This window comes from Solanum pennellii, chromosome 6, assembly GCF_001406875.1.
Source record: "Solanum pennellii chromosome 6, SPENNV200".
In the NCBI taxonomy this organism is placed as follows: domain Eukaryota; kingdom Viridiplantae; phylum Streptophyta; class Magnoliopsida; order Solanales; family Solanaceae; genus Solanum; species Solanum pennellii.
The window spans coordinates 51,062,850-51,088,464 of NC_028642.1; the positions used below are offsets into that span (position 1 = coordinate 51,062,850).

At 33.7% G+C, this 25,615-nt stretch overlaps 2 protein-coding genes across 3 annotated transcripts in view; both read left to right on the forward strand.

The window, feature by feature from the left end:
- LOC107022422 (TMV resistance protein N-like) overlaps positions 1-5,150 on the forward strand; it is a 10,647-nt gene extending 5,497 nt beyond the window's left edge. Inside the window, exon 2 of the mRNA XM_015223035.2 lies at positions 4,401-5,150. Within this exon, the coding sequence (XP_015078521.1) occupies positions 4,401-5,124 (724 nt within the window). The 3' untranslated portion in view covers positions 5,125-5,150. The remainder of the gene's footprint in view (positions 1-4,400) is intronic.
- Positions 5,151-5,184: 34 nt separating this feature from the next.
- On the forward strand, positions 5,185-25,528 carry LOC107022423 (TMV resistance protein N-like). Of its 2 annotated transcripts, none has more exons than XM_027918109.1 (7): positions 5,185-5,473; positions 5,857-6,232; positions 6,418-6,649; positions 16,420-17,506; positions 18,996-19,289; positions 19,388-21,057; positions 25,413-25,528. In XM_027918109.1, exons 1-6 carry the CDS (start codon positions 5,204-5,206, stop codon positions 21,002-21,004), a joined length of 3,876 nt encoding a protein of 1,291 aa, XP_027773910.1. In that variant the 5' UTR covers positions 5,185-5,203; the 3' UTR covers positions 21,005-21,057; positions 25,413-25,528. The 2 variants fall into 2 exon arrangements, with proteins under 2 accessions (XP_027773910.1, XP_015078522.2); XM_015223036.2 differs by lacking the exon at positions 25,413-25,528 and adding an exon at positions 22,550-22,786.
- The last annotated feature ends 87 nt before the right edge of the window (positions 25,529-25,615 follow it).

Consider the following 25,615-nt stretch of genomic DNA (forward strand, 5'->3'; position numbering starts at 1 on the left):
TCTCATTTCATAATCTTGACCTTTCAAATTTCTAACATAAATGTAAATAAAAATAAAAATGAGTAATTATCAAGAAATTAAAGTAGATTCATGTATCTTTAAAATTAAATTTCATCTCTATCTTTTTTATATTTATTTTAACAATAATTCATGTGACTTCATGTTTTCATAATTTTGTTCTATAAATTTAACTTTTTTCAAGAAGAACTTTTATTTACCGCTCCTACAATTCTTGTATGTAGGAACTCTAAACATGTGAAATAATGTCACAATTTGAGGTGAAAGTTGTGAGATTCCCTTATGCAGTTACGAGAATAGATAAGAATTCAATTACTGAAGCATCGGAGCTTGATGTGTTAGTTTTATACTTATTTGTAGTAAGAATTATAATACGACTTTTTTGTCTCTCTTCATATAGTTGAATTCTTGTTTTATATGCAAGTTGCTCTAAATTCATATTTGTATTTTGTATGCTCAAATATTCAGTTTCACTATAGAGACAACCAAAATGAAATGCCTAATTATCTTGCTCATGTGTACCTTTTTTTTTTCTTTTCTCCGTACTTATAATTTTTACATATACATTAATTTTCATCTTTAAGAATGAATGTGAATAGGATGTTTACTCTTTTCTTTTCTTTTTATGGAAAAAACGGTGAAACATATAATATTATATTAATGGTGGATAAGTTATGTATGACAATTAAATTTTATATAAAAATAGTAGTTATTCATAAATATCCTGATTTTTAAAATATAAATGATAAAACTTTTTACATCTTAGTTTTTAATATTTATAGTTAACTAATTAGTTTAAAGTGTTTGTGGATAAAAATGTAATACAATACTTAAAACACATTCATTAAAAAAGTTGAAAGGTTTTGTTTTCCTTCACTCAAAGTTAATCTTACACTATCTAGCATTATTCTACCAATAAAACGGAACTATCAAGAAATTTAATTTAAATAGTTGTTATTTTTCCTTTTAGCTTTGCAAACTTATTTTTTGAATTACAAACAAAGTTTATTTTATTAATTTCTCATATTATTATCTCGATACATTCACTTGGAGGTCAGAAAATTGGATTGTCACAATTAGTAGTAAAACAAAGTAAGAAATCTCAATTAGACATATTTTATTATTTAGTCGTATTATCTTTTAAGAAATAATACACTCATGGGTTACACGCGCAAAGCGCGTGCGCGGAAACTAGTTCATAAATAAAAGTCCCATGTTTTTTTTTCTTCCTATAGATGGGGTTTAATGCAAGAGGATCCACTATCTCCTTGACTCTTCATCCTAGCCATGGAGGGACTATCAGTCTCATACAAATAACAAGAAGCAGAGGTTGGGTCTGAGGATTCCAAGTGGTAGACAGTAGGCAACAATTTAGAGGTGACATATATGCAATATGCATATGACACTTCAGTGTTTTATGGAGCCACAAGGGAACAAATGTTGATTCTCAGAGTCATCTTTAATATTTTTGAAGCAGTTTTTGGTTTGCATATTAACGAGGTAAAAGCTTCATTTACCCGGTCAATACAGTTCCAAACATCGAGAATTTGGAAGAAAGGGGGAAAATAGGTGAACTCCCAACAACCTACTTGGGAATGCCTTTTGGAGCTAAGAGAAAATCCAAAGATATATGGAGTGGGGTGATAGGGAAAAGTGAAAAAAGATTGGCAAACTTGAAAAGCAAAGACCTATCCTCTAGTGACATACTCACTTTGGTAAATAGTGTATTGGACTCTCTTCCTTCTTATATGATGTCAATCTTCCCTACCCCAACCAGTGTGACTAAAAGACAAGATGTTATTAGGAGAAATTTTTTATGGCAAGTAAGTGAAGACAAGAAGAAATATCTAGTGAAGTGGGAGGAGCTACTTCAGAGGAGGGGGATTAAATATCAGGGAACTAAACACACATAACAAGAGCTTGATGATGAAGTGGTTATGGAAGTTTGCATCCCCAAAAGAAGTTTTATAGAAGGAGGTGATCAGATCAAAATATGGTATGCATGATAGATGGATGATAGAGGAGGTGACCACTCCTTATAATTGCAGTGTATGGAGATCCATTAGGAACCTATGGCAACTAGTTTCTGACAGAATAGTTTGCAGGTTGGAAATGGAGAGGAAGTGGATTATTGAAGGATATATTGTAAAGATATTTTCTTACGTTATATAGCTAGCTAAATCATAGAAAGATGTGTAGGATATTTACTTACCTTTGATAAAACCTCCAGTGATTGTATATATACATGTACTTCTTAACAAGTTCTTCAATTCCCATATTTCAAGTAACAGGTATGAAGGAAGTATTAGAGTGGATTAGAATCCCACATAAGTTGGGAATGGAAGGGTGAGTTGCGTATATGGACTCGGACAATCTTTCTCTCACGTACTAAATTTTGGGGTTGAGTTAGACTTAGGTACCATAGCTTTTTTTTTTTTGAGAATGTAACATTTTTGTATATTTACTGTAACCAGTACATGGGCGGCACTAAAAACCATATTTACAGCTTGTTTTAAAAAGTAAGAAAACTGAATCTGAATCCTTACAAGAACCTAGGATATCTATAATGGATTCAGTGTCCTCTAAATACATTTGTTTGCACCAGAAGAAAAAAAGCCTGATACAATTTAGTTTGATCATTTGAAGATCACAACTCTTGCTCTCAAAACATATAGTATTTATTTCTTTTCAAACAGTCCAATACAGGCTGGCACAATCCTCCGTCTATCTCTATATCTGCAGCTCGCGCCCCTACTTCTCTCCAGCTGTACAAAAGATGTGTGATCCTGTTAGGCATAGCCCAGGCAAAACCCCTGTTAGGTGCCTTATCTTTATAAGGTAGAAGATTGAATCGGATGCATTATCACTTGTTTTATAAGCTCAAATAACTGATTAGCAGATGTTCTTATAAGCCCTTAGAGGTATCCTGATTGAATAAATTTTCACGAAGTATGAAGCTTTTGACATGTATCGTCCAGCTTGTGGGAGAGTTTTGAATCATTGTAGATATGATTAGGCCATGGCTAGGTGAACTGGTATGAGTAGGAGATGATTAAGGTTGATTTAATTGTCTCTTGTAATTATGTCCAGAGTTCTGAATTTACCGAAGTTGTAACATGCGTAAGTACTATAATTTTTTTACAAGATCTCCAGTAACTCTTCAATCTCTTCTCCCTAATATCTATAAAGCACCATGTATAACAAATATTTTCTTTGTACCATATTTAAAGGGTAATTAAGTTGTGCTCATAATGTCGCTTACATCATTGCCAGTCAATATTTTTGGATAAGTTGCATCTCCATTTGACCCTTCTTTCTTTTCCTCATTAGAGAAATAAGATCTTAATGATTGTTGTATGTTAAATGAGGGAACTGCTTGTGGAGCTCCGAGCTTGGGTATTGACTCTATGTGGTTGAATTTCGTTATGTGAGTAGTTGATATTTCCAGAAAATATCAAATTGATTGGTCTCAGATCATTGAGCTAGTATTTCATCTATGGTTAACTTAAATCATTTAACTTTTTAGCCCAAATTGGTAAAGTCTAGAGCAAAAATGAGAAACAAACTTCTCCTCATCTACAAATAAGCTGACAAATGAGTTCTAGCTGCAACTTTGAAAGAATTATTTTGGGTGGAGCTTGGCTTGCAATATTTGAAGCTTCAGCTAAACAACAAATACTCTGAATTTCATCTTATGCGGGTCAAGTAAGGTTCTTTTAATGGGATTGAAGTACTTCTTAGGCGAGGATGTGAGGAATGGGTGCCATAGAGAAGAGAGCTATGTTGAGTATTTTTTATGACGGGCACAATCAGTTGCTCACAACTTGTATTTTATTATATCAAGTAAGGACCCGCTTCGGTCTTGTACTCTTGATCGCTCACTTGGTCAACAACACTTTTTTCTTGAGCACTCACTTTTATTTTCTTATATTACTTGCTCACTTTCTTTCTCTCTTGCTTTCTTACTTTCTTGAGCACACATACAACTCAAATGGACCACCTATATTTATAAGAGGTGATGGATTGATCTAAAATGGAAAAATTACTACTATCTTCAAGAATATTCCTAACTGTATTATTTCTAGATACACTCTATAATTCTCAATCCTCATTCTAGAGTTCTTCCGATTCTCTACAACTCTTGAATATTCTGGACTTTTCTTGGACATGTCTTAGATTTTAGTTGAGTTGCTTATGATTTCTTAACAAACTATTCCAAAAAGAATATTTGACAAGATCTGCTGTCAGCTTGAGGTGTTGTTTTTGCAAAAGTAAAAATAGTTTATGTTGCTTTTGCTGGAACCTGACTATTGCTTTTCACTTCTTCATTGTTTGTTATGTTTCAAATATTTTATTGTTCTGATATATTCTGTTTAACACAGGAACAATGGAAAATGTATTGAGGAAATTTCTAACAAGATATGTCAGGTTCCAAGAGTTGCAAAATATCCTGTGGGAATCAAATCCCGCGTAGAGGAAGTAAAATCGTTGTTGAAAATTGAATTTGGCGGTGTTTATTTTATCGGGGTATGGGGAAGGGGTGGTGTGGGGAAGACAGCAGTTGTGAGAGAAATTTTTGATGAGATCTCTTGTCAATTTGAAGGGTCTTGCTTTCTTAATGTCAGGAGATTTTTAGAAAATCTTGGACCAGAAGGCCCAGCACTTTTGCAACAGAAGCTTCTTGTAAAAATCTTGAAGGAACATCCTTTGAATGTAGCCAGTTCAAATAAAGAAGTTGATATAAGCCAAATACTTCGTTTCAAGAAGGTTTTAATTGTTCTTGATGATGTGTATAACAGCCACCAATTGGAATATTTGGCTGGACAGCATGAATGGTTTGGGGATGGTAGTAGGATCATTACAACCACTAGAAACTGTGATTTACTTAGCAAGCATGATGAGTTTTATTGTGTCCCAGAACTGACAAATCATGAGGCTTTAGAACTTGTAAGTTGGCACGCCTTTCAACAAGGAACTCCTGTTAAAGAGTTTCAAGAGCTCTCGTGCTGCATAGTAGATTATGCGAAAGGCTTACCCATAGTATTGGAGGTCTTGGGTTCTTTTCTTTACAAACAAAGGGAAGAAAGAACACAGTGCATTGCATAGACTCAACAGTTTAAGGGATGGGAAAATTGTTAAGCTACTCAGCTTAAGTCTAGATGCACTGTGTGGAAAATACAAGGATATGTTTCTTCGTATTGCATGCTTCTTTAGAGGAAAAAAGAAAAGTGATGTGATGACCATACTGAATAAGTTTGGCTTCATATCAGAAAAGGGAATATACCTCCTTACTGAAAGATCACTTTTATATGTCTCAGAAGGAACTATTGAGATGCATGACTGGATAGCACAAATGGGTTGGCAAGTGGCACGTGATGCTGAGCAGCTCAAGCCATGGAATCGCAGTAGACTATGGCATGAAAATGACACAAAAACTGTTTTTTCTGCTAATCAGGTGTGTATGTCCTCAAATGGTTGAGAATGCTGGAGATTTCCGTTTCTCTTGTGTGCTGTTTTCCCTTCAGAAAAAGTAGACGTCAACTTGTACAATAATGCTAGTTCATTTGTAAACTGTAAGTCAGGGAATACTTGCTTAATTAATTCAACTACCAACATCTTGCAAATTTACTCTTTAACTTTGAATATGCAGTTTCATAGTACTCTGCATGTATGCATGTGCTCATATAGTCATAACAAGAAAAGTTTAATCACATCTTATTTTTTTCATGATTACTACATGGGCATTGCTTATCTAGAAGAATCTTAATTGGAATTTGGAATAGCATACTCAATATACATCCCAAGTGCTTACCTCGTCTGGGCCCGTTATATTTGCAGATCACCAGAACTCTTACATTTCCTGTGGCCCCCAAAAATGAATCGATTCAGAAATGGAAATATGATGCCTTTTTGAGTTTTAAAGGATATGATACCCGCAATAACTTTGTTGCGCATCTTTATAAACGCTTGGAAGACATAGGAATTAAAGTTTTCAAAGATGATGTGAAACTTAAAAGAGGAAAGTTTATTTCCACAGAACTCTTGAAAGCCATTGAGGAATCAAGAACTGCCATTATTATCTTCTCCGAGGAATATGCTTCATCCACCTGGTGCTTGGAGGAACTCACAATGATCATGGAGTGTGTTGACAAGAAGGAACAGAAAGCATATCCTGTCTTCTATAACGTCGAGCCATCAGATGTACGCATGAAAGGTAAGTCATCAGAAATATTCATTGAAAGTAACACACCTTTTACTATATTATTTATGTAGTGTTATTCTTGAAAAATAAACTTGTTTAGCAAATCAAATTTATATTCTTTCCATCAAACCAACTTTTCCATCATTATCAAACTAACTTTTCTATCATTATTGTAATAGTCTCTCTTCTGTGTGAAGGTACGAACAGCAGCTTTGCTAGAGCGTTGGACAAACACGTGGAAGATTTCAAGTCTAATTTTGAAAAGTTGGTAACCAAACATGAGGAAGATCCCCAGTATAGTTTGCAGAAGGTGTTAGCCATAGACATAACAGGTCTCAAGGATAATTTGGAGAAGGTACAGAGGTGGAAGCATGCTCTACATAAAGCTGCTGGTATAGCAGGACTGGATGTTCGTAAAACTGCCAATGGGTGAGTACTGAGTAGTAAAAGAACTCTTAAGTTTCCACTTATTTATTGGATCACCTTGTCAACATATTTTGTGAAATATTATGTGAAGTATCAATACGAAGCGATGCTTCCTAGAATATCATGAAAAACATAAAGGGTCAAATTTTAGATAATTTCTGATAAGTGAAAACAAAAAGGACAAATTCCAAAACTTCAACTCTAATTGAGTTTCAAGAGATGTCTTCTTTTTTTTTTACTGATAGGAAGTTGATCCCTTTCCTACTTTAAAAGGTTAAATTACTGGTAAAGAAAATGAGAAATGGACCAAGTACTTCAAAGCTAATTGCCTAATTCATGAGATGGAAATTGCCAAAGATCATATAAGGAGACATCAATTGATTCCGTCAATTAACACCCCTAGCACACTCAAGATTTGACGACATCTAGTGCATGAACAACATATCATGTGGGCGTATCACTGGATAAATCTGGAATAAGGATGAGCTTAGCCTTATCTCTGATACCATGTTAAAATAAATGAAGCTTGGGCTTAACTCAATCCAGAAACATAGCTCATAAACCGAGGATCATCCACGGCCATAAAAGAAGACAACAACACATTCATTGAAACAATGTGGGACATTCTAATAATTAAAATATGAGAATACCGTTCAGATGGATACCCCAAGCAAAGCTTTTTTGGCTACAATACACCTTAGTTAAATTGGCTACAGATCTTTTGCCCAACGAGGGGTTTGGTGTGGAAGGAATCTAAGAGAGAGGAGCAGAATCATGTGGGTAATATGATTCAGGTTACAAGTATGCTTCTTTTTTTTTTAGTTCTGAATGTCAAACTTTATATGTGTGATTTGCATGTCATTAGGCTCATGAAATGTGTCTACACTCTGTTTTAATTCAAGCAACAGCTAGCCGTACACATGACTGTGAGAGCAATTAAGTAAAATACTTCAATGCTCTATTCTTTGGGTCCCAAAAATGCTAAGGTGCTAACAGAATAGTTTTACTAAGATTGTATTGCTGAAACTCGTTTACAGTAGTAATTAATATAGCATGGTCAATAATGTATACTCTTTCATATTAAATCAAATATAACGAATTTTATATATTTAGTCAGTCTAGAGTAAAAATCATATAATTTTCTTGTAAATTAGACTGATATGCTAAGAGATATTTAAGTTTCAGTAGAAGGGTGGTAAAAATGACTTTGTTTGACCTGTGCTTAATAGGAAGAAAAGTCGCTACTGCAGTAGTATGATTATGAATAATAAACTTTACATGTACGCTTTTCCTTTCATTATGCTTGATTGCGTAATTGTAAAATAAGGTATCGAGATCCATATAATTTACTGGACAAGGTGATTCTAAGAAAATATTGAAAGAGCTGAACTCCTAAAACTTTGACCTCCCTCTGTTGCATCTTGCCCTCATTCCCTCTGTACTCTTCTTCTCTTCCTATTTGACAACCTTGGAAAGTTGATATCTTCATCTCTGCCCCTCTTTTTGTCCCACTGAACAGTTCCGTCGCCAGCCCTTTTTCCTTTTCCTCTTTTGAGTAAACTAGTAAATCATAGTGATATTGTATGTTCTGGATGTATTTCGTGTGACATAGGTTGTTCATTCTTTGTGGTTGTAGTAGATCGTAGTGGAGTGAATTTACTGATATTTCTAGCTAATGAAATTGATTTGTTTAGTGGTTAAATCTAGAGCAAGTAATGCATCTCAGAATTAATAAGAGGAGCAGAGACTCTGGATATCATCAAGAGATCGTGGTTGTTAAATCTACTTTGAATTCCACTTATATAAATTGTTGGCAAGAAGAAGTTCCATGCTTCACTAGTTTCATTATCCATCAGTAGCAGAAAGAAAGAAAGGAAAAATAGTGAAGCAAGTCTAGAGATTTTAGACACAAAAAAGGGAAAGTGTTCAATCTTTTCATAGGTTCCCCTCAACATGCCACGTGAAAGAAATTCAGCCATTCAAGTATATATCTGATAGATGAAATCTCAACCATTGGATGAAGATATTTTGTGATAAAACAAGCACGTGAGCAGCACAATATTCAGCATAGAAAGAATCATAGTTTGTTAGGTGGTTAGAATTATTTGTATAGGATTAGGACAAGTGTACAGCTGAAAATTTTCTTTTTATTCTTTTTCTTTGATTATTCTGTACTAATACTAGTATATAGAGGAAATACAGAGAGAAGAAAAATATGAGAAAATTTTTCCACAAGCTTCTTCTATTTTTTTACATGGTATCAGAGCCATAAGCTCAATCTATCAAATTTCATAATCAAATCATTTTTCAGATTCTTAAATGACAGGAGAAACCAACAATCCCAACTCTGGAACCAACACTGCTAATGCTAATGCAACTGTCATTGATTCCAGTCATCCATACTATCTTCATCCATCTGATTCCCCTGGAATGAACTTGATCAGCACAGTGTTTGATGGAAGAGGATTTCCAGGGTGGAGGAGATCCATCTTGATAGCACTATCAGCCAAGAAGAAGCTTGGCTTCATCAATGGGACCTGCAAGACACCAGATCTCAATTCTTCAGATTTCTCTCAATGGAGTTGCTGCAATGACATGGTGATTTCGTGGTTGCTGAACACATTGTCCAAAGATATTGGAGACAGTGTCATCTACTCCAACACTGCTAAAGAACTTTGGGATAGTCTTGAGCAAAGGTTTGGCAAGTCAAATGGTGCCAAACTTTTTCACCTTCAAAAGGAATTAAACACATTAGTTCAAGGAAATTCTGATGTGTCAGGGTATTTTACAAAAATGAAAAGGATTTGGGATGAGCTAGACTCTTTGAATGCAGACATTACATGCTCTTGTGTATGCACATGTGATGGGAAATCAAAGTTATCTAAATCTTTGCAAGATCAAAGGCTGATTCAATTTCTTATGGGATTGAATGACATTTATGCACAAGCAAGAGGTAACATACTGATGATGAAACCTTTGCCAGGGATGGATGTTGCATACTCACTCGTGTTGCAGGATGAAAATCAGAGAGAGATCTACGTGAATGCACAGGTTTTCTCAGATTCTTCCTCGTTTATGGTAGGAAATCAAGAAAAGCAAAACTTCAGGAATGGCAATGGAAATCAGCACTTCAGAAACGGAAATGGAAATTCGAAACCTGCTTTTTATCCACAAAGACCTGGACCTAGCACACAAAGATCAAGTAACACTCAGAACAAATCCAAAGGGAAGAGAGCCAAATATGACCCAAATGTAACTTGCACATACTGTTTTAAGCAAGGGCATGTAATGGATAATTGCTTTAGGTACATTGGTTTCCCCGATGATTTTGAGTTCACCAAAGGGAAGAATACTTTGGTAAAAGGAAATGCAGTCTCCACAGGAGAAGATGCTCGTCAGCTAGGAGAAGGATTTATGAAAGAAGCAGTGAACAATTCCTATCAGTTTCCCAAAGTTGCAGGGAACAACTCTTTTCAACATTTCAGTGAAGGACAAATAGCAGAGATTGCTCAAATGGTCAATGCAATGAACATGTCAAAATCAACTTCCACTGCAGAAATTAGTGCAAATGCAATTGCTGGTACTATTCTTAAGTATTCAGGCACATGTTTTTCTGTTTTTAAATCGACAAATTGGATCATTGACTCAGGAGCATCAGAACACATGTGTTTTGATGCTTCTTCCTTTTCTTCCATGACTCCTCTTCAGTTTCCTTTAAACATTAGTTTACCTAATTCTTTCAAGGTAACTGTCACTCACATAGGTAGTGTGTCTATTCTGCCTAATCTCACTCTCACTAATGTACTGTATGTTCCAGTGTTTAGGTATAATCTACTCTCTGTGCATAGGCTTAGTGATCAAATCAAATGGAATGTTTTATTCACTTCTGGACATTGTCTCTTGCAGGACCTTTTAATGAAGAGGGTGGTAGCTTTTGGTGAACTTAGAGAAGGATTATATCTTTTGGAACCTGCTATCCCTAAGTCTAGTTTAAGTGTTGTCAATCCAAAAGGAAGAAATTCCATTTCTACTCCAGTTATTGCTAATGCTATTCCAGATGTAAAGCTTTGGCATATTAGACTTGGGCATTTGCCCCTTTCAGCAATGAAACATCTCAATTTTATCAAGTTGTCTCCTGATTCTGAGTTTATATGTCATGTTTGTCCTCAATCTAAGCAAACTAGATCATCTTTTCCTATTAGCTCTATAAAAACAACAGGAATTTTTGATTTGATACACATTGATACTTGGGGTCCTTATAAGAATGCTACCTACAATGGATACAAATACTTCCTTACCATTGTGGATGATTATAGTAGAGGAACTTGGACATATTTGCTGAGTACTAAAAGTAATGCTTTTCCGGTTTTGAAATCATTTTTGTCTATGGTGGAGAGACAGTTTAACAAAAAGGTTAAGTGCATAAGGTCTGATAATGCTTTGGAACTTGGAAAAGGAACTCATGAAGCTGCTTACTTGAAAGAACATGGGATTCTACATCAACAAAGTTGTGTAGCCACCCCACAACAAAATGGGGTGGTAGAAAGAAAGCATCGTCACCTATTAGAAGTTGCAAGAGGTTTATTTTTCCAATCACATTTTCCTATATCATACTGGGGTGAGTGTGTTCTTACTGCAACACATTTAATTAACATTTTTCCTTCAAAAGTCTTGAAAGGAAAGACACCCTATGAAGTTCTTTTCAATCAATTACCTTCTTATTCATTTTTGAGGTCATTTGGTTGTCTTTGTTATTGTTCAACTCTATCTCAAGGAAGAGGAAAATTTGACCCTAGAGCTATAAAATGTGTTTTCTTAGGATATCCACAAGGGCAAAAAGGATACAAAGTTATGGATTTCAAAACCAGAAAGATTTTTGTTTCTAGGGATGTCATATTTTATGAAAATAATTTTCCTTTTGCTGACTCTTCTTCTCTGTCATCTTCTCCTATTTTCCCATCCACTATTCCTTATTTTGACACAACCTCAGACGTATCTCAAGTCATTCAAATACCCCAACATATTCCTTCTGAACACATTGATTCTAACATGCCGCATTCACAAGAGGCAATTGTTACTTCAACAGAACCTAGTCCCCTGAGAAGATCAGGAAGGATTTCACATAGACCAGGTTATTTACATGATTTTGTCTGTAACAGTGTCTACCTTACCAACCTCACTGATTCATGTTTTGCTTTCCCTCCTCCTGCTTCTAGTTTTTCTTTCAATGTTCTATCTATGCCTAACCAACAATTTTTTCATTCTCTTAACTCTTACTCTGAGCCTACCAGCTATTCTCAAGCTGCAGGACATCCTGAGTGGAAAGCTGCAATGGATGCAGAGATTGCAGCTTTGCAATTAAATAACACTTGGGATATTGTAGATTTGCCTAAGGGAAAGAGAGCTCTACCTTGCAAGTGGGTATATAAGATAAAACTTCATTCGGATGGATCAATAGAGAGATTTAAAGCTAGACTTGTAGTGAGGGGGGACATTCAACGAGAAGGGATTGACTATAATGAGACTTTTTCTCCCGTTGTCAAAATGACAACAATCAGATGCCTCTTGGCAGTGGCAGTGAAGAAAAAATGGACAGTTTCACAATTAGATGTGAATAATGCTTTTTTACATGGATCTTTGGAAGAAGAAGTTTTCATGAAGTTTCCCCCTGGTCTCATTCCACCTTTATCTAATCAAGTTTGTCGACTCAAAAAATCACTATATGGTTTAAAACAGGCTTCACGTCAATGGTATTCTAGGCTTGCAGGTGCTCTTGCCTATAAGGGATACACATCATCTTTAAATGATTATTCTTTGTTCTACAAGACCTCAGGAAATTTTGTCTCTATTCTGGCCGTTTATGTTGACGACATTTTGCTAACAGGAAATGATGTTTCTGAGATTGCAGATATTAAGTCTTTCTTGAATTCAGAATTCAAAGTAAAAGATTTAGGCGACATTAATTACTTTCTTGGTATGGAGGTTATTCGAGAAAAACAGGGGTTCATCATCACTCAACGCAAGTTTGCTTTGGATCTAATAAAAGAATTTGATTGCTCACATATTCCTAGTGTTACTTCCCCTTTGGATCCATCTATCAAATTACAAGCAGATGATGATATACCTATTCCTGATCCTACAATTTTCAGACACTTAATAGGAAAGATGAACTACCTGACTCATACCCGTCCAGATTTAGCTTTTCCTGTATTGAAGCTCAGTCAGTTTATGCAAAGACCTTGTCGTTCCCATTTTTCTGCTGCACTTCGTGTGTTGAAATATTTGCAGTTGGATCCAGGGCAAGGAATTCTTTTATCATCTGATCCTTCTTTGGAACTCTTAGCTTTTTGCGACGCTGATTGGGGATCTTGCAAGGACACTCGCAGGTCAATCAGTGGTTTTTTTATCACTCTTGGTGGTTCTCCAATTTCATGGAAATCAAAGAAGCAAGCTTCGATCTCCCTTTCTTCTGCTGAAGCTGAGTACCGATCAATGCGGAAGGTCACAGCTGAAATAACTTGGTTGGTTCGCTTGCTCGAGGATCTGTCAATTTCCCCTTCATTACCGGTCCCAGTTCACTCCGACAGTCAAGCCGCGATTCATATCGCCCACAACCCAGTTTTCCATGAGCGAACCAAGCATGTGGAGCTTGACTGTCATTTTGTGCGCCAACAATACATCTCGGGTCTCATATCGCTTCAGTTTACTCCTTCAAAGAATCAACTCGCCGATCTGTTCACTAAACCACTCTCTGGTTCTTCTCATCGTGGAATACTATCCAAGTTGGGGGTTTCGTCATTACCACCCTCATCTCTCCCCTCCAACTTAAAGGGGGATGTTGGCAAGAAGAAGTTCCATGCTTCACTAGTTTCATTATCCATCAGTAGCAGAAACAAAGAAAGGAAAAATAGTGAAGCAAGTCTAGAGATTTTAGACACAAAAAAGGGAAAGTGTTCAATCTTTTCATAGGTTCCCCTCAACATGCCACGTGAAAGAAATTCAGCCATTCAAGTATATATCTGATAGATGAAATCTCAACCATTGGATGAAGATATTTTGTGATAAAACAAGCACGTGAGCAGCACAATATTCAGCATAGAAAGAATCATAGTTTGTTAGGTGGTTAGAATTATTTGTATAGGATTAGGACAAGTGTACAGCTGAAAGTTTTCTTTTTATTCTTTTTCTTTGATTATTCTGTACTAATACTAGTATATAGAGGAAATACAGAGAGAAGAAAAATATGAGAAAATTTTTCCACAAGCTTCTTCTATTTTTTTACATAAATTGGTTTGAATATGTAGGAAGACCTATTATTGTTAAAACAGTAATAATGTTTAAGTTCTGGTACCAAAATTGTACAGTTTTATTCATCCATCGAGATACAAATTTTTAGTGTAGAAAAATAAACTAGCTAGCAATCAGATCCCTTGATTCTAGAAGATTTGAGAATTGATTCTAATATCCTAACCTATTCAATAACATATGAGATATGATTATGTTAAGATCAATTAAATCCTACAAAATCCTATCTAATCACACTTAGATATTTACAAATCAACAGATGAAATTCCTTCAGACTATGAATTCCAATGGGTTCCCTACAACTAAATGTATTAAACACAATTAGAGTCTCATTAGGTGATATCTGATATTGAGATAATACTTCCTGATCCAATCTCTCGATTATATACAAGTCTACCATCATTAAATGATCCTAACCATTATTCTATATGGATTCGTCAAATTAAAGTCATTAGGACCTACCCAACTTTGATTACCTAGAGTGTTGTGTACTATGTCCACTAAAGTCGCTGAATCCCTTATTAGTTTCTTGTTGAATTGAGCTCTAGTTTGTCATATGCCATTTCCAACTCCAGCTTTCATTTCTTGAGTCAAATTAAGGTCTAAAAACTTCACGTAAATAGAGCCCAAATGAAATTGACCAACAGTAATGTAAAACGGGACAAGTAAATTAAATACCTAATAAGAATCAGTGTAGTAACATAGATACTAAGGAATTTACTAATGCACCATTAAAAAGAGAAATTCCATGGATAACAATGAAGTAAGAGAGAAGAAACCGCAAATTAAATGTCCCAAGCTTGGAATCTTCTTCAATGTACACTCTCAGCTCTCAAGTACAATTACCTTCTGAATTATCATACCCTTGTTCAAGTTCACCACTTTTTATTTATAGTAAACATTATGTTGCACGTAATCACATCACTGCCTTTTCTAGCTGGGACATTTTTTTCTCATCAGTCCTCATGCAACGCGTCACTTTCTCTTCTGGTGTGTCATCAGATACCAGGCTCATCTTCAATTGTTCTGGCTTCTTATGCGCCACAACACAATTCTATCTATCCAGACTCATTTCTGATCTTCTTTTGTTCTACATGGCAGATCAACATGATTTGTTGAGACACCTCGTACGGAAGTTATTTAAAGATTATGTGTCTTCATTTCACATAGCGCCTCATCACTACTCTAATCCGTTGCTTCACAGGTTCTGCATACTTTGTAGAGTTCTGACTACGTTTACTAACTTCCACTACGCTGTATCAAATGCTCTGGAATGTGTGCCTCTCTTTGACTTCACATGGGCTACTAAATTGATATTCTGTCTGCGGCTGATCTATCGTCCTAAGTTCCTTTCCTTCCTTGAACTCACATTCATAACAAGTAAATATTTGCACAATGACATTCTTCACGACCATGAACTTAGGTAACTATAGTTATGATCTATATTGTCCCAAATTGTCATGATTTCTCTTCTACAATCCTTGAGATTGTGTTTTTCTTTCTCGGATAAGTCAAATTGTTGATCTTCTCTCTGGCTGTACTTAACCATTTTTTCACTCTTATAGCTGTTTAGGATTGAGGTGTTTATTCATTTATTGTAAGTGGTGGAAAAACTCTAAAAACAGAAACAAAATACTCCATCCATGAACGAATTGATACTCGAGCTTTAGAGCCTTGAAAAAATCCTGTTTCAAGCTCTGGCTGCACCTAGAGGTCGTACAGGCTTCATTCAGATATCATATTAGCCGCGTTTTAACGCCCAGAACTTTGCATTCAACTCATTTGAACACCTATGGTTAATAATCATTCAATCTGAAATAGGTTGAAGCATACACTCTTAGTAAGGTAGGTTTATTGAACTTCACCTCAAGCTTCTTTGTCCAAGTTACGAAGGAAAAGAACTGTCTATATCAAATGATGTATGCCCAATTATAAACCAGTCCTCGTTCTGTATCGCTTGTTCTGTAACAGACACAATTTACTTATCTTTTGGAATTATCTCGTTGTGTGCGTTTTTCTTTTATTTTTCAAGATTTAAAGTATGCCGCAAAACATCATGATTTTCATAATAAAATGATTTATTTCAGTTCATGAGTATTTATGTGAATTCGATTCATTTATATTCATTAAAAAAAAGGATTACGTATTATAATGTCTGGGTACCCATATGATCTGTCATTGATGAAAATCTAGTTGGAATTAAATCTTGTTCGAGCAAAAAAGTGATTTTTGCTGAAAAGGGGAATGGAAGTTTCATTTAGAGTTATAATGGAATGGATTGCGTAGAGAAGACAACTCTTGCAAGAGAACTGTTAACCAAGAATTTTTTGTGAATTAAAAGATCCTATTTTCTTGCTCATATTGGACAAGTTTTAGAGAAGCACTCGATGGAATATGGGCTGCTTTTGGCTTCTTTAAAAAAAATTCAAAACTTTCCATTCTTTTTATTATAGTTTTGCTTATTGTAGGAATGAAGCAGAATCTATCGACAAGATTATAAATGATAACTTCCAAATTATGCACCATAGCGTTTCAGCTACTGAAAAATGTCTAGTGGGAATTGAATCTCGTATGGGTGAAGTAGAATCATTATTTAAGGTTAGATCAGGTGATGTCTGTTTTGTTGGAATATGGGGGATCGGTGGAATTGGCAAGACAACTGTTGCAAGAACTTTTTTTGACAAGATTTCGTGTCAATTTCAAGGGTCTTGTTTTCTTGCAAATGTCAGAGAAGAATCAAAGAAGCATGGGCTGATGTACTTGCAAGATACACTTCTTTCAAGAATCTTAAACGAACAAAGAATGAATATAGCAAGTTTATATGAAGGAGCCGACATGATAAAAAAAAGGCTTTGCCACTGGAAAGTTTTAATTGTTTTTGATGATGTCGATGATGAACACCAATTGGAATATTTAGTTGGAAATCATGGCTGGTTTGGTGATGGAAGTATAATCATTACAACAACTAGAAACCAAGATTTACTACGTAGTCATGACCTGTTATATTCTGTTCCTGAATTGGCTGAAGATGAGGCTATTGAAGTTTTCAGTTGGCACGCTTTCCAGAAACAAACTCCTGATAAAGAGTTTTTGCAACTCTCCAAATCTGTAGTAGATTATGCTAAAGGCTTACCTTTAGCTCTTAAGGTCTTGGGTTCTTTTCTGTACAAACGAGGTGTAACTGAGTGGAGAAGTGCAATAGATAGACTCAGAGATACTGGATATGAAAGAATTGTTAAGCAGCTCAGTTTAAGTCTAGACGGATTGAACCATGAGGAGAAGAATGTATTTCTTGATATGGCATGCTTCTTTAGAGGAAGAAAGAAAGATGATGTGGTAACAATACTGAACAGTTTTGGCTTCCGATCAGAGATTGGAATTGATGTCCTCATCCAAAAATCACTTTTATATATTTCAGAAGGAAAAGTTGAGATGCATGATTTGATTGAACAAATGGGTCAGCAAGTGGCACGTAATGTGGACCACGACAAGCCATGGAAGCACAGTAGACTATGGCATGAACAAGATATAAAAACTGTTTTTTCTGCAGATCAGGTAAGAATTCTCTACGCTGGAGATTTCCGTTCTCTCTCTGTCATTATGTGGCCTTCATTGGGTTAGATATCCTAGTTTGGACAAACTTTAGCACTAGGTGCACTTTTCTCAATCTAAACTACAAGTCATGGGATAGTTTCTTAATTAATTAGTTGCAATGTATCAGCAAGTATATCCCTGTGGCTTTGGATATTCACTTCCATAGTACTTTGCACACAAGGATGTCTCATGTAGCTTACAATTGGGAAAGGTTAGTTACATATTATGTTCCGTAAGTTACTACATGTGTCTTCTGAAGATTTTAACTAGAGTAGCTTATCCAATGTCCATTCAATGGAATCTTGGTTTAGTTAGGCATAATACATAAATATATTCCTTAACTCGGCCTCATTTCACATTTATGCCCTCCAGCATACCAAATCACCTTCTTCCCACAATCTCTTTAAACAAGAATTTTTTTTTGGAGAATTAGTTGCTTGATTATTCCCTTGAGCTATTAGCCATTTACATAACATCTTACTGTATTGACAAAAAAACTTAAGACAAAGGCAGATGGTAATGAGTAGATAGAGTACTCCCTTTGCACAATTTATGTGGTACCGCTCAGATTTTGAGAGTCAATTTTTTTGTTTGACCATGAATTCTTTGATTTTTTTTAAAAATGAAATTCACTTATTTAAAATCTACATAAAAAGTAGTCTAAGTCGCAATTATTGACAATTTAGAATATTTAAAAAACATGAAAAAATCACGGTAAGAAAACCTCAATTGACTTTCAAAATTCTAATTGTCACATAAATTGGGACAGAGGGAGTAAACTGTATCTTTTATTTAATTAGGCCTTCTGTTAATTTGTGTGTATATATATATGCAACTAAGTATTTTGGTATGTTACCAAAAGTTTTTAAAATGCTTACCAACTTTTTTGGTGTCGGTACGATTATTCGTTATTTATCAAAGTATGCACTCCTATTTACCTTATACCTGATAAATATGTGTTTAATAAAAAAATTTGTACGACATGAGATGTCAATGTGTACCATGCATCAATGGGGTGCCAAAATGATAGTTTATGTCAAGTTCCAGGGGTTGCCGATCTATTTGGCCTTGACGGAAGCTCTCTTTCTCCTACAGAAGAATTTCAGGGAAAATTATAATGTGCAACATGATATATATGAATTTCTAGAATCATAAATAACTTTCTTTTGGAAACTAATGAATACTTATTGTTTGACAAGTTTAGATTTATTTTTTTTAATTTCTTTTGGTTTAATTTAAGAAAACATTGGAATTCTTTTTTCAGATGGTACACTATTTTTAAGAAATTCAATTATTACTCTTTTGAAACTGGCTTCTTGTTATCAAGATAGTTGAATTTAGTGTCTCAAGGAAAAGAACTTCTAATGTAAACTCATGTGACAGATTACAGAACCTTAAATTGACTGGAGAATGAATTTCTGTTTGATGGAGTTGCTTTATTTTTTTCCAGAAGACAGAATCAGTTAAAGGCATAATGGTACCAATTGGCTCAGACCAACATATATGCAAGTGGAGCAAAGCTTTCCGAAACATGCCTTGTCTTAGGTTACTCATTGTCAAAGGGGAGGAGGTCCGGCATCATGACCTTATTTGTGACCCTATTGAGTGTCTCCCCAGTAACTTGAAATGGCTTGATTGGTCATACTACAGTTTTGAATCTTTACCAGCATATTATGAACCAGGAAACCTTGTTGGGCTCCACATGCCTTTTAGTTCTCTTGTTGAAGTTGTCAAGGAACCGAAGGTATTATTTATCACCGTAAGAAACAAATAAATCATATATGAAGAAAAGAAAATGATAGCTAAAGCTGAAGTTTCTATTCATTCTCTTTTTCTGAACAGGCATTTGATAAGTTGACAGTCCTCAATTTAAGTTTTTCTAGAAATTTAATCCGAACGCCCAATTTTTCGGAGATCCCAAACCTGCAGAGGATTATACTGAAAAGTTGTGTAAGTTTGGCAGAAATTCATCCTTCCATTGGCCATCTCAGAAAGGTTACCTTTTTGAATATGGAAAACTGCAAAAGTCTCAATTCTTTACCAAGCAGTATTCAAATGGAATCTCTTGAAATTTTCAATCTCTCAGGTTGTGAGAAGTTAGAAAAATTTCCAGAAATTCAGGGAAATATGGAATTGCTATCAGAACTCCTTTTGGCACATACTGCAATATGGGAACTTCCCTCATCAGTTGGAAAGCTCAGTGGCATCAGCTTGCTCGATTTGCACTCATGTAAAAACCTTGTAAGACTCCCAGCCAGTGTCTCTGAGATGAGAAAGCTGAAAATTTTGACTGTGAAAGGCTGCTCAAGACTTGCAAAGTTCCCTGAAAATCTAGGTGATCTAAACCAGATGGAGGAGCTCTATGCTGGTAACACTGCCATTTGGAAACTACCATATTCTGTTAGAAACTTAAGCAAACTTAAAGTCCTATCATTAAGAAGAGGCCGGAAAGTAAAGCGTCAAACTGGTGACAGTTTGATGTTACCCTCTTCCTGGGAGTTTCATTGTTTGAGGAAATTGAAAAGCTTAGATCTCAGTGGATGCAATTTATCTGATAACCAAACTGCTGCTCTTATGAACTTGCCTTCTTTGCTGGAATTGAATCTGAGCAGAAACAAGTTTATTTCGTTACCTGATACCATCAGTCGACTTTCTCAGCTTCGATATCTCAACATAACACAGTGTCAGGAACTTAAGGAACTTCCCAAACTTCCACCAAGTATAAAGGAATTATATGCAGAAGATTTTTTGGCCAAGCAAAGTATCGCAAAGCTACAAATGTACCCGAGGTTGAATTTGGTGTCATTCACTAATTATAGTTTTGTTCAACAGTCTTATACAAAGGAGAGCAATGGTAGCTCAGTTTTGGATGAGATTCTTGGTTCGTTTCTTTCACACAACATGGATGATGTGGTCCAGTCCTCTCTCAACTCCGATTACAGGGTGACTTGTTCCATCGTCTTTCCTGAATGTGCAATTCCCACGTGGTTTAAGCACCAGAGTGTTGGGGAAAAGATGTTGCTCGAACTTCCTATTAATTGGTATAATGATAAGTTCAAGGGCTTTGCTATATGCTGTGCCACTCTCATGGGAGCAGGTGTGTTGAATCCTGGTTCAGGGCTATCCAAGAAGTATGATTATGCTTTCGTCAAAGCTAAATTGATATGCAAAGATGATTTAGAAGACCTTAAAGTGCTAGAGAAAGAATGTAAAGTGGGAACAGCATCTAGAACATATGGCTTGTGTGTTTGCTTTGTCTACATACCATTGTATGCTTCACTGCAGGTGTCCGGCACAGATGTTGGAAAAATTAACCAGTATAGCCTATTTGAGGCATCTCTCCATGGGCGCATTGTGAGACAGTGGGGAGTTCATTTGATCTATGAGGATGAAAGAACACTTTTTGCAAAAAAATACGGAAGTCTTGGTCTCACACCACTTAAGCGGAAGAGAGGCTAAATTAGCTCTATATGTTGGGATATCAAGGGGATTACCAAGAAGACGAATTTAAGGTAACTCAAAATGCCTATTACTATTAAATTTTAATAATTTGAATTTTGAGTACAGTTAGATTAACAACTAATTGCAATGTGGTTAAGTATTAGATTGACAATGTTGGAAAAGATTAGGCGATTTACTTAGCACTGATGAATTAATAAGGCAAATCAATAATCATCAATCAATATATATATATAAATGAGAACCATAGAGGAGGTGATGTGGCACCTCTATATGGCCTCCATTTGCATTTAGCTTTTTTCATCTTTTTTTTTTAAAAAAAAATTATTATATATCATAAAAAATTAGTTAAATTTATCACAAATAAATATTTTATTAATGGTGGGTCATTTATAACAAAAACTCTTCATATTTTTTATTTATTTATCTCACTTATAATTAAAAGAGAAACATAATTTATTTATTTTTGACTTTTCTTAATTTAAATGAATTATTTTATTATAAAAATATATTACTTCATTTATACAAATACACAAATAAATACTTTATTTATGTATGAACATTTATAATTAAAAAAACTCACTATATTTTTTTTCTATTTGTTTATCTCATTTCTAATGATGAAATCATAGTATTATTTTTTTTACATTTTAAGTATTTTTATTTTTATTTTTGAATTTATTCACTAGGAGTTACTACCCATGACTTGCCCCTCTTTAATTTAACTTTTAATAATATTCATGACTCTCATAATTTTTATATTCATAACCTCCAATTTAAATTTATAAGTTTATGTGTCTTATGGAATTCCTTTATTTTGCCTATAAATTTATATTAATTTCATGAAGATTCACATTCACAATTATTCTTTCTTTTTTCATCATATAAGTTTGATTTGTAACAAAAAAAGAAGTACATGAAGGTAAGAAATACTTCATTGAAATTTTTATTTTTTATTTCCTCTATTTTTGTCTATATAAATTCGTATTTGATTTGTGAAGGAAACTAACATGTAACCAAAAAAAAAGTACATGAAGTTAATAAATATATCATTCTCAAGTCCTTATTTTTTCATTTCCTTATTTTGTCTATATAGATTCATATTTATTTTCATGATGATTCACATACAAAGTTATAATTTCTCTTCTTCATAATACTTGTTTGTGAATTAGCTAACATGTAACAAAAAAATTATATAAAGGTAAGATATATTTCATTCTTAAGTCTTTCTTTTAATTTTTATGTACTTAGACATGCTTTCTTAATATATATATTTTATGTTTGTATTATAATTTATCAAGTAAGTATGATTAAAAAAATCTCTTTAATTCTTAACAATGTTTTGTCCGTATGCAATTACTCTTTCTAATAGTTAGTTTTCCATATATAATATAGTTTGATTATAATATTTGTTAAATTTCAAGAAATAATTATTATTTATTATTGTTATTACTATTGAAAAGATAACATATTAAATATGGTTTATATGTCGTTCTTTCTTTTGACATAATTATTTTTAATTCGTGTATGCTTTTTTTTATTCAGTTGGTTGCATATATGAATAGTTTGACATATGGATCAAAACATGATGGCGGATCTCTTTGCAAAGGAAGATGGTACAAGGAAAAAAAATGAAGCATAATTAGAGATTATTTTTTCACTTTGAAATTTATTAGCAACTTAGTTACTTTTGCTAGAGTTTTTAAAATTTTGATTTATGTAAATAATTTAGCTAAATGTATTATATTGTCAATGCTAATCATTTGATCCTTTAGTATTCTATTTTCTCTTTGTTATGAAAAAAATAAATATAATTATTTCATTTTAACAACAACAAAATTTATGATGATTAGTTTCACTTTTATTATAAATTATAAAAAGTAATTGAAAAATATATTATTATTTTCATGATGTCATTTTTTGCGTATGTAACAATCTGTCGTCGTTCTTTTTGCTTTGAAATGTATTTATAATTTTTATGTAGTCACCAATTATTATATTTTCTCTGTTCATTTTTTGTATTTTCACACCTTTTTTTATTTTTTTATTTTACAAATAAAATCAATACATAATTAGTAGTACATTTAGTGGCTAATAAAATTATACATTTGAATTATTTATAACTCATGTCTCTTCATCTTACTTGTAAAGTTTAATACTAAATATGAATCATGACTTTATATGCTTCATTTTTCGTAAATCTTATAAGTATTTAATTAATGTTTAAAAAATATAATAACCAAATGTAATAATAAAATAAAAGAAAACAATTTTGTTTTGACGAAATCAGAGTTTGGATAGAACATCACTAACTCCTAGAAAAGATAGAGAAAATTAAAATATCTAAAATATTTTCAACCTAATATAATATATTGTTATGTCAACATATTATCCCTTATTCTATTTACTTCACCACGGTGAATATTTTGTTCTAATATTTACATATACAAAACAAAATATTTTATATGTTTTAAAAAAGTCTATGATATCGCAGACGAGGAGAAATATAAATATTATCTATATATTCGATACTAACCTAAATATTATATATTTCATATTATTATCTTATAAATATTTCATATAATCGCGCGAAGCGCGAATAGTTTCACTAGTTACATTAAAATTATAAGTAACAGGTTTGAAGTCAATCTGATGGCTTAAACGAAAATATAATAGTACATTTTAAATCACATTATTCTTGAGGTTGTATATTATCATTTTTGTAGCAACCAATTATAAATATTAGTGCTATGTTCTTTCCTATCGTTTAATATTGAGTTTTGATTCCTCAATCAAGCTCTCCGGGTGTTTTGTAATTTGATATGTCAAGGAAAAAAAAGTACTTCATCCGTTTCAATTTGTTTGTCTGATCAAGAGTGTACTTTATATCTTATCATAATCTGTGATTTGTAGGATGGTCGGAGCAAAAGTTGATGATTGCACAAGTAGTGCTGCATCTAGACAGATTTGAGACCAGGGGAAGAGAGCACTTCTCTGTTAGTCATTGGTCTGACTAATTTGAATTCGTGTTGGATAGAGTTACCAAAAAGGGTAAAGCGTTTTCTCCAAAAGTTTCTCTTGCATTCACAAGTCTCCGACCCAAGATATCTGGAAAGGCCTACCATATAACTGAGGAGGTTTGAAAGATGATGAACTCTCCTCCTCTATCACCATTACCACCTCCTCCTCCTCTATCATCACCACCGTCACTTGCGCGGACTCTTTCTCCATCTTCTTCGCTTCACTTTCTATCAAAAAGTTTAAAGTGTTCTTTAATCAGCTCCTTCAGACTCCATTTTAGTGTCTAAAACTTGTAGCATCATATATTCAAACATAGATTTTCCTATATTGTCTCTAACACTATCCACAAACATCATTAAGTGCTCTTCTAGTACTCAATTGTCAATTTTGATGGGGGCAGTCATTACTAATTCCCTAGTGAAGAAATATGCATAATAAGGTATTTGATTCAACCATCAATAGTTTACAAGTGTTCACACACATTTGACAGTCTTATCACATTTCTTTTTTTAAAAAAAATTATACACAGTATGGGCAATTTTTGAGGCCTTAATAGTTTGGGAGTTTAAGTTACTACTTTACTTATCCTAGGGTAAAGTCGACCCTATTTAATTATGAATATTTAGGTTAATTCATTTCCTTTTTTTAAAAAAATTATTCTCTTTACTCTTTAGAAAGAAGATGCTAACCTAAGTTTATCAATTTTCTTTGACCGAAATAAAAGAAATGATATTCTATGATTATATTAATACACTTCACAACTAAATATATATTACAGTATTACGATGATAAGTAATAATTAAATATATAGAGCTATAATTCTATAAACAATCATAGACTCATTCATTAATTTAGTACTTATTGTTTTTTTAACCTTTTCACCTACTCTATTATTTATGAATTCATTTACTTCATATCATAACGATAAATGGTTTGTCTCACTATACCTTTTCTTAAATTATTTTTTTAAAAATAATTGCCACTCCATTCTTGGAGTAAAATCCAATTATTCAAAAAATCATTTCTTTTTTAAAAAAATTGACAAAATTTCTTGAAGATAGTTTTTATATTAGTCAAAGATTTTGTGAATAATTTGATCTATTTGTCGAATGAATAAAGAATTCTATTCAACTAAAAGAAAAAAGTCGACCTTTAGGCAAAAGAATATTGATTAAATAAAACCTTATTTTTCCCAAAATAAAATAACAAAAAAAACCTCACTTCTTTTAAAAAAAAGGGATAAGGGCCAAAAATATCCTTCTACTGTAGGAAAAGATCTAAAAAAATACCGTCCATTCATCTATTTTGCAAAAAATACCCCTTCATTCATATTAATGGCTCACTTTTACCCTTTAAACTAACAGCCCTTTCTTTTTCTTTATTTAAGCTTATGACGTGGCAAACAAGATGAAGATGAAGAATGATTCAAAAGTTGCTTTAGCTTTGTGGACATCTATTTTCGTGATTTTGGTATAAATCTGGCAATATGAAATACTTTTAATGAAATATATGGTCCGTCTTCGCTCTCTATTATGTGTATTCTTATTTTGATTTGAATTTAGTTTCTGGCTCCAGTACTCAATTCATTTT